Source organism: Panulirus ornatus, chromosome 26 (genome assembly GCF_036320965.1).
Source record: "Panulirus ornatus isolate Po-2019 chromosome 26, ASM3632096v1, whole genome shotgun sequence".
Classification (NCBI taxonomy): domain Eukaryota; kingdom Metazoa; phylum Arthropoda; class Malacostraca; order Decapoda; family Palinuridae; genus Panulirus; species Panulirus ornatus.
The window spans coordinates 3,015,813-3,026,613 of NC_092249.1; the positions used below are offsets into that span (position 1 = coordinate 3,015,813).

Sequence of the window (10,801 nt, forward strand, 5' to 3'; positions counted from 1 at the left end):
CATTCGAGTACATATCATTCGAAAAGTCATTTTCATACGAAATGTTGTCATAGCCTAGCGGTAGCGATCCCGCCTAGTATACAGGAGTCCCGGGTACGATCCTGGTTGTTGGAGGCTTGAATCTTCTATGAAAGTGCGCGTTCATATGCACTTTGTTCGATATTTATCTATATATATATATATATATATATATATACATACACACACACACACATTGGTGATAGCGAAAAGAATGTTGCACTAGAATTTCCTGCTTTAATTAAGAGACGAACAATAAGGGGCGAGAAATCCTTCATTCTTATACCAATATTTTCTGAATGTCGGAACAGGAAGAGCAAAGTGAGGCTATTTTCTCGCAGGTTTAGTTATTGATGTAAGGTCATTAACGCATTAAAAAAAAAAAAAAGGCAAGCACGTTTAAAATAAAACGCACATATCAGGAGAGAGAGAGAGAGAGAGAGAGAGAGAGAGAGAGAGGGGGGGGGAGGCGTAAAATAAACATTCAGTCCATATTTGTAAAGAAAATCCTAACATATATATATATATATATATATATATATATATATATATATATATATATATATTAAAGCATTTCAAAAAAAATGGCATGGCTGTCTTGCCTTGCCCGCCCCCACACACTCTCCTTTGTGCAGCTGAATTATTCATGACGTAAAATATTCATACAGAGGAAGAAGGTCTGGGGTCTTGATTTCTTACCCTAAGGTGTGGCCGCCGCTGCTCTCATTAACCCCGCACGCTCAACACTTTAACCGTACTTTATGGTCTCACTTTGACAACACGAAATGAGTTTTTGCCTTACAAATGCAAAAGGTTTATATAATACACAAACACACATAATATATATATATATATATATATATATATATATATATATATATATATATATGGCACAGGATGTAATTTTTGCGTATTTCTATACTTTCCTATCCTATACTATTCTAAACTATACTATACTATACTATACTATACTATTCCCAGAAGGACTAATATCGAGTTAAGGTTGAATAATACAATATAAAATTCACCACTAAGATTTGTTCTGTAAACAAGCAAAAACTATATTGTTGGTAAAGATTGGGTAAAGAAAATTCTTGGTTAAGTTACATAGTTTTGGTTTTGGTTACGGTAAACTTAAGAACAGGAATCCAAGTGGAGAAATAATGGACCCTTGATGACAATCTGTCTAGAGTAAACAGAGCGTTTGGGATCCTTTATACAATACTCAAGATGAACAGTCCTTCGCATCTCCAACAATTCCACCAGTGGTCACCCACATCCATCGTTGGCAACCCACACCCATCATCACTGGCCGTCTGTCACTGACCCACCCACATCCATCAACGGCTACACATGCAAGCACTCACACACAGAATGCTGCATCTGCTCCACCCACCATTTACTGCAGTTACAAATCTTCATTGATATAAATTCTTCGTTAAATAAAGCCGAGATTGTTTCAAAATCAATCTTACTGCCACTTGATAAAAATTTTCTAAATCCCCTATATACATGAACATTCGATAAACCTATGACACGTAAGGGAAATTAAACCGTACGTTGGGCTGGCTATAGAATACATCTGATAGAACAAAAACATAGAACAAAAAAAAATGAATCAGTAAGGAATATGTTTGTTTCACAGTGGTAGACCATAACAATATTTTAAGGGGAAGAGCATCATGTTTTCTCAGGGGGTCGGGCTAGGCTCGGGCCTGTGAGGTAAACATCTGCATGTTTGGTAACCCATCATATTCCTTTCGACAGATGAAAATAAGGTTCCCAAAAAATCTGCATACGTGGTTACTGATATATTAAAAGTTTTTTTTTTCTCCCCTCTAACAACATACAGAGACTAATGTTTTGAAGAACTGAATTCATATCCGTGATGATTAGAGTATATACCAATGTTGATGTGTATCTGGACGGGTTACTAACAGCGTTCTAAGCTACATACAAACAAGTAAATTTATTCTATTGCTTCTCTGGATTATATTTCCACGTCATAAACTTCTGATCAAGAACATTCGATGCCTGGGTAAGAGGGACTCCTTGCCCTGTTTCCACCGCAGACCCTCCCTTTGTCTTTTGGACAGAGATTACTTTTTGAAACCGTCATCTCGACAATTTTTTTTTTCTTTTCTTTTTTTATAGAAAGCCGCGTGAAGTACGGTAACTAGTTTCACGTTTATCCTCTCCTGCCGTTTTAAATTCACATTACACGACCGTGTCGCGTTATTGAAAACTGCACACCGGCAACTTTTTCGCGGATATATATTTTTAGATCGGTGTAATCCAAACATAACTCCACCTGTGGGGTTTCATACACGTTAGATATAGTACCATTGTGAATTTATACGTATGGCACGGTATGTAATGCATTCACATACGACAGATATCTACGGGTATACATTTATTTGCTACGTTGTGTATCTGGATAGCCGACACTTATGTATATTTCCTTGTTTGCTTGCACAAGTCTGCATCTCATATTCAAATATAGCCCACTTCACTTTCAGTACCGGACTCCAGCTGCTCGATGATACACCGTGAGTGGTGGAAGAGTCACCTTCTGATGAAGCTGTATTACTAGAATCACGGTCTCGTCAAAGAACCTCCCGCTTCAAAGGAGTCTACCTACATTCACCTGCAGCGGCGCAGCGCTGGGCTGCAGGGAAGTTTAAGCTCTACACAACACCGAGAATCTTTCCTAGTAATTGGTCGACATCATCTCCATTGCCAGATTTGAAGTTGACGTGATTCTGGTGATATGTAAAACGACCTCTCTCGTTCTACACTGAGCCAGTGTCCTAAACTGTATGTAGCCTTTTGGGTTAATAGAATTCACCATTGGAGAGGAGACGTAAAGCTGTCACAGGAACACTGCAACGGGGAAAGTGGCCGTGAGAAAGTAAGGAAGGTTAGTGATGTATATTTCTAGGCAAGTGGAGGTAATAAGGATGCAATTGGGGAGCAGTTAGGTTACTGGGGGAGGGGGGTGCATAATGGTTGGCCAGCTGATGCCGCCACTAAGGACTAATTGAGCATACCTTGGATGCTGCTTTTCAGTCTTCTAGTAGTGAACAAGTATCTCAAATAACAAATATATATATATATATATATATATATATATATATATATATATATATATATATATATATATATATATATATATATATATATATATACGCACACCCCATTTCCTTTCGTAGGAAGGCAAAGTGCCAGTCGCCAACATGTCTTCCTGGGGGAAAAAAAGGTCAAGGATCTTTGGTGGGAGATAAAAGAGATAAAGGAGAGGAGTAAAAGCCAAGCGGGTGTGATGGAGGCGGGACCTGAGCAACGACATGGCTGCTCCGGGAGGAAACATCCTCTTGTGTCACGCATAAAGTCGGCAAAATATTGCACGGCCGATGGCTGTCTTCCTACTCTGATTTTTTTTTCTTAACATTACCAATACTCGGTATAATGCAATTCTGTAGCTAAACTACAGCAAGCAAATGTCTGAAGTAACTTTCAGGTATCATTATGCCCTGCTACATTAATTTCTTACTTCAGTATCTAGACGTATTTTCCTTATTCAACATTACTTGTTAAAGACAAATTCTTCCCTAAGTCCCACGCAGCTTGGCTCTGGAAACAGTGCTGGGTCATAATTCTGAGACAGCCGGTAATGGCTCGGTTTCTGGAAATGGCCGAAGTTTTCTACAAACATTCTGAACTCGGTAAACATTCGTAAAGACTCTTAGAGTTGTTGATGAAGACCCAGACATTCTGTGCATGAAGGTATATATATATATATATATATATATATATATATATATATATATATATATATATATATATATATATATATATACCCATCTTTCGTGATACACAAAAATGTAATGAACGTGGATTACATGTATTGTGAAATTAGATTCTAATAAAAGTGAATGCATTAAATTTTTACGGTTGTCAGCGTTCACATTTACGATTTGCTCCTAAACCAGCCTTTCATGTTACCTACATAGCACGAAAAATAGCTATGATAGTGATCTCCGTCCAACATTTGCTGTACAGAGTGACACAATTCATGTCCCGCTTTCCCAAGGATTAAACATATGGCTTACATGATGCACTCAAAGAAAAGGTGAATGTCAGTGAAGAATTCAGAGTGAAGACTAGGATTCACACGTACCTACCTAAAGTGGTAGACATGATACAACTTTGAAACTCGGGAGACACTCAGGAAACCTATAAAAGAAATGGAGTTGGAGGGGGAAAAGCTTTGGACTTGGGCATGTAGGACCAGAAATGTGGGCTTTGTACTATATCCTCTATCAAATTTTGTATTTTCCAACATCAGAATAAGACATACATATTACACTTAAAAAACATACTGATAGGAGAAAAATGAAATTCAATGTTAGTGAGAACTACCGTACTTTTGAAGACCAAAACCCTTCATGATATTTCATATTAAAAAAAAGTACTTGGAATCAAATATAAAACTGCAATATTCGAGTATTCTTCTATCATCGCTTAATAAATCTATCATTTAGGTATGCCACTGGAAATTTACAAATAAAATTTAACAGAACTCATAAATGATAAAAACTGCTAATCACATTAAAGAGAGAATTGACAAATGATAACACTACCTATCACATTAACATACCATACGACATTGTACATGATACATCTGGATGGTTCAAACTGCATGAGGGTTTATAAGAGAGTTCACATCTACAGTCCAATGATTACGCATATACACATCCTTATTTCCCAACTGACTCGTCTCCCTCACACTCTACATTCACTCATCTCACTTATCCTCATCAAATTTCTGCATTATTATTTCCACTGCTACTGCCCTTAATTTTAAAATTCAACTTTCGTGGTTTCATCTATTCTTTAAAATTCCCTTATCTCACCTATCATTCTATTACCACGCTTCTAAAAGGTCTGCTAAGTTCTTATACTGAATGTCAACCTTTTGACAAATACCAAACTCACAAGCATGCCAATTCTACCATATCTTTTTCTTAAACATAGCAGCAAGTACAATTCTTTCCAATACCTCATCCACAATTCCTCTTAATCATTCACTTTTGAAACACCTTAATCTTTCGTTCATTCACTCAGATTTCTCCATTATTTTTTGCTTCTTAGAACACATTAGCAGTGGTTTTCTTTACTTCCATATTTGGCATTATCTTGTAGCACAACCTTTTGGACTGTGTTACACATATTACACAGAAGTTTCCCTCATCTCATGTGACCCAAGCAGCCAATCACTAACGTATATGTATAAAGCTGCCAGCATCTAGCATTTACTTATCATTCTTTCATATATCTCATCTCTCTATGACACTTGTCTTGACCTTTCTGTTACCATGTGTGTCATTAACATCCCAACATTGAAACATGTCAGCCCTCATCTGAGTTTTGTAATTCATCATCACTTCTACAAGTTAACCCTTCATGTTGAGGATCATAGCTCTACTTGCTTTCTGTACACTGAACAACACATTTTTAACACTAAAAACTGTTTCTTTCCAGATAAACCACCAGTGATATTATTAATCAACCATACCTCTACCAACACACACACCTAACTACAATACGTCCTACTCTTAATGCACACCTAACTACAATACTTCCTACACTTAACACACACCTAACTACAATACGTCCTACACTTAACACACACCTAACTACAGTACTTCCTACACTTAACACACACCTAACTACAATACTTCCGACACTTATCTCTTTCTACAGTTACCTGTATGTTCAAAATTTTTTCTTATATGCAGCAGGAAAACCACTTCATCTCTCCAGTCATCTGGGACTCTATCAACCAAATAAAATTAAGAAATTAGAAACAAAGCATATACATTAGATGGAATGAGTAATCAGAGGTTTAGCTATGACAAAGGTTATGGTCCTTCATATGAGAGTAAATAAAATTCCAATCCCCCTAGTTTCTCTAAGCAGCTGTTAGGGAAGGAAAGATTGTTCCACTTAGGCTGTGGCACAAACCTAACCCAGATTATCCCAGAACAAGTTGGGGAGGTTATCTTCTGGTCATGACTTTTCTTTAATAAAAAAAACCCAAAGCTGAAGAGGTCACTTTCATTAAAGTATACACTTATACACCACTCCCTACAGCACTCTGAAGGAGGAGGAACTTTTTTCAATAGAGTGGCATATACTCTACTTATCTTCATCACTGTTTCCTGCCTTCTTATTAGTGGAAATTAAACTCAACAAACTACATCATCTGAGAAATGTTAAGTTTTGAAAGAAAAGTTTATAAACTGATTTCCATTTTGAGTGTCCCATGCAAAAAGTTGAAGAGCAAAGTTTTATCCGAGCATTAGAGAGATAGTGTGTGTGTTGTTTTCTTGACTGTTTCTTTGCACTTTGATGAGGTAGAGGTAAAGGAAGAAGGGAGAGCAGTCAGGAAAGAGGAAGACAGGAATGTAAAGAGGAAGAAGCAGAGAAGGAAACATTAGAATAAAGTAAGGATTGGGACATACTGAGAATATGACACTTTGTCCCAGTGAAAAAGGTGATATTTACCTCACTGCAAGCATCAATACTTTTATAGTCACCAGGAACATTACCATTGACATTTAGAGGAATAAAAAATGTATAGCAGTAAGAAAATTCTGTATGTAAATATGTAAATCAAAGTGTTAGTTGAGCAATGGTGAGTGAAAAATATTGATACACAGTAATGTATCATGTTTAATATTTACACAAAAAGACAGAGTTAAACAATAATGGTGTGAAAACTAATTGTGTCTTCATTGGGTAACATACACATAAAGGTGGGAATTAGTAAGAGCAGAGAAACAAGGCAGGACTGAAATATAGAAAATAAAACTAGCTTTTAGAATAACTCTGAAATATCTAATATCACTTGATGTGAGGTGGGATTAGAAATCAAAGTTAAGCACAAGTAGCAGAAAAGAACTTATAAAAAGAGCATTTTCCCTTTTCCTTCCTGGATATTTGTCTCAGTAATGTTTTTTTCTGAAGCCATCACCTACATAACAATAACTGAGAAATCTAACTTTATTTGTATTTCTGTGATGATGGAAAATAAGGCAGAATGCACTCCAATATTTCTTTCTTTTATTTCCATACAAAAGAATCTTACCAAGCCATACTTACAATACAGAAATTCAGAGCACAATACTCAAGAAACAAGTCATAAGCAAAATAAAATCTACTTTTGTCAAAATAGGCAATCCAGCAAACAGGCACTTTCATACATTCTTTTTGAACATGAGAACATTAATCATAACTCCTATCTCTGTCATGGCAGGGAAAAAAGAGGTTAAAGCAAAGACCCACCAATAAAGTCTACAATCCCAAGAGTCCAGTACCATGTACGCCAAGCTGATGGAGGCTCCACAGTGACAGGCAATAGCTGACTCATAGTTAAAGAAATTTTGGCAAATAGATAAAAGAATCAAATAATAATAATAATTAATTACCATGAAATTCCCCCTCATATCACTCAATCTGTGCACTTCACATATAACAAGTGTCTCCACTTCCTTCCTCTCAGACAAGAGGCATGTCTATAGGACTTATTCCTAAATACAATAAATGGGTAATAGTGGCAGAATGGATGATTTCATGACTGTTTTCATTCTTTGTTTCAATGAACTGTCACGGTTAACTACTATATTATCTAATGGCTAAAAACTTCTTTTGTACCAAAGGATACATATAAGTGAGGTTAATCCAGTAAACATGGAGACTCCTGAGATGAAACCAATGAACTCAAGGGCAATCAGTGCAATACCAGCAATCAATCCTCCAAGAAATCTGAAAGAAACAATGAATTATGTTTACAAAGATACTTCTATGCCAAATGAATTTTTTTATACTAAATCTGTTTCCAGCACTAACAAGGTAGTGCCAGGAACAGATACAGAAAGGCTGCATATGCTAACATCCATTCTCTAGTTGTCATGTGCAATGCACTGAAACCATGGCTTTCTATGCACAACAAGGACACACAAACTTTTCCTTGGTTTCCCCCAGCCACTTCACATCCCCTGGTTCAGTCCACTGAAACCCCTGTATGTGACTTCATTCCAATTTACTCTACCCTGTGAATGCCTTTCATACCCTGCATGTTTGAGCCCAGATCGCTCAAAATCTTTTTCACCCCATCCTTCCCTCTCCAATTTGGTCTCCCCCTTCTCCTTGTTCCCTCCACTTCTAACACAAAAATTCCCTTTATCAACCTTTCCTCACTCATTCTCCCCATACATTCAAACCATTTCAGCATACCCTTTTCAGTTCTCTCAACCACACTCTTTTTTTATTACTACACTTCTCTCTTACCCTTTTATTACTTATCTGATCAAACTAACTCACACCACATTTAGTCCTAGAACATTTCATTTCCAACACATCCATCCCTCTCTGAACATCAAGGCTCACATTCATAAAATTTTGCCCTCCCAACTTATGATCTCGTTCCACACATTCTTGGGTGTTCACAAAACCACCACCTCACCCACCCCTATGACTCACTTCTGCTTTCATGTTTTCATTTGCTGTCATATCCCACTGATCTAAAACACTGCACTAAAAGTATATAAAATAGGAAACAAAGCATTTGTAGGAGACTGTACTAGGAAAATTCTGCTTAGAGTAGTATAAAACTAGCTATCAAAGGAAAATTCTGCTTAGAGTGGTATAAAACTAGCTATCAAAATATACTAAATGTTTTTTCACTGTGTTGGTACTTACTCCCCATCACGCCTCTTATATTCAACTTCTGTGTGATCAACAGGCAAGCAGGCAAGAACGTTTTCTTCCTGCAAAATGCACAAGACTAAGCAATCTATTTACAACATATATTCTAATTTCTATACCTACAACATAAGTAAAATAATTCTGGAACAGCATTTCTATCTATATGTCACACATACAGTATTCTAGATAGAAAAAAAAATCAGAATCTACCCTAATCCTTGACAATTACAACGTCAAAGACTCAACAGCAACATCCAAAACATATGCCAAAGAATTCTGCAAGCTGGTTTGGATATCACATACTGGAAGTCTTCTTCATTTGCTTGCATTATGAACACTCAGAACATGTTAAAAGAAATATGGTTGCCTTAGCAAGTAAAGTTGCACGTACACACACACACACACACATATATATATGTATATTTGCGTGTGTGGACATATGTATATACATGTGTATGGGGGTGGGTTGGGCCATTTCTTTCTTCTGTTTCCTTGCGCTACCTCGCAAACGCGGGAGACAGCGGAAAAAAAAAAAAAAAATATATATATATATATATAATATATATATATCATTATATCTATATATATCTGGGGGCCTTGAAGAATGTGTGGAAGTCGAGAACATTATCTCGGAAAGCAAAAATGGGTATGTTTGAAGGAATAGTGGTTCCAACAATGTTGTATGGTTGCGAGGCGTGGGCTATGGATAGAGTTGTGTGCAGGAGGATGGATGTGCTGGAAATGAGATGTTTGAGGACAATGTGTGGTGTGAGGTGGTTTGATCGAGTGAGTAACGTAAGGGTAAGAGAGATGTGTGGAAATAAAAAGAGCGTGGTTGAGAGAGCAGAAGAGGGTGTTTTGAAGTGGTTTGGGCACATGGAGAGAATGAGTGAGGAAAGATTGACCAAGAGGATATATGTGTCGGAGGTGGAGGGAACGAGGAGAAGAGGGAGACCAAATTGGAGGTGGAAAGATGGAGTGAAAAAGATTTTGTGTGATCGGGGCCTGAACATGCAGGAGAGTGAAAGGAGGGCAAGGAATAGAGTGAATTGGAGCGATGTGGTATACCGGGGTTGACGTGCTGTCAGTGGATTGAATCAAGGCATGTGAAGCGTCTGGGGTAAACCATGGAAAGCTGTGTAGGTATGTATATTTGCGTGTGTGGACGTATGTATATACATGTGTATGGGGGGGGGGGGGGGTTGGGCCATTTCTTTCGTCTGTTTCCTTGCGCTACCTCGCAAACGCGGGAGACAGCGACAATGTTAAAAAAAAAAAAAAAATATATATATATATATCATATAAATATATATGTTTATGTATACACATGTGTATGTGGGTGGGTTGGGCCATTTCTTTTGTCTGTTTCCCTGCGCTCCCTCGCTAACGCGGGAGACGGCGATTATGGAAAAAAAGTAATAAAAAAATAACAATGGGGCATCAATAAGAAAATGTTTCAAAGGTTATTTGTCAGATGCAGTAATTATTTAGCTAAATCATGCTCACCATTTGCATCCAATTATAGGCAAGCTGAAGACAAGTTTCATTTTCTGGTTATGCAAACGGGAGAAAAGCAGTTCATACTGCAGGAGTAAGAGTGATGTTTAGTAAAAGAGTTCTGAGAAAAAGAAGAGGACGACCTTAAGATAAGAGCTTATTCTATCAACAAATTCAATTCATAAACGTAGTCGACCTACCCTAGCTAGTAAAACTGTGATGAGAAGCACCAAGTGCGACGTCAGTGTTAAAAACCGTGCCGGGATAAGTCCTGTCACTCTCATCTTGCTTTATGTTCTTGATAGCTGTTACATGGATGTCCTTTCGTGCACTCTCATCTGAAGAAGATTAACTGATCAGAAGACTGAATATAGTCTACAAAATCCTTTCAAGTAGTAGTTTTGGCACACATTACTTTAGACATGCTGCTCTGATTCAAAATCTGCATAATAACTTTAACTTTAGGTGTGTATATATATATATATATATATATATATATATATATATATATATA

The 10,801-nt window shown here is 37.1% G+C and overlaps 1 protein-coding gene across 2 annotated transcripts in view; it reads right to left on the bottom strand.

The window, feature by feature from the left end:
• Positions 1–7,132: 7,132 nt before the first annotated feature.
• Positions 7,133–10,801, bottom strand: part of LOC139757399 (transmembrane protein 107-like) — a 14,469-nt gene continuing 10,800 nt past the window's right edge. For both annotated transcript variants that reach the window (XM_071677843.1, XM_071677844.1), the window contains exons 2-5: positions 10,488–10,625; positions 8,785–8,852; positions 7,748–7,848; positions 7,133–7,444 (exon numbers count right to left, since the gene is read on the bottom strand). In XM_071677843.1, coding sequence (XP_071533944.1) covers positions 7,281–7,444; positions 7,748–7,848; positions 8,785–8,852; positions 10,488–10,571 — 417 coding nt within the window. In that variant the 5' untranslated portion in view covers positions 10,572–10,625 and the 3' untranslated portion in view covers positions 7,133–7,280. The remainder of the gene's footprint in view (positions 7,445–7,747; positions 7,849–8,784; positions 8,853–10,487; positions 10,626–10,801) is intronic.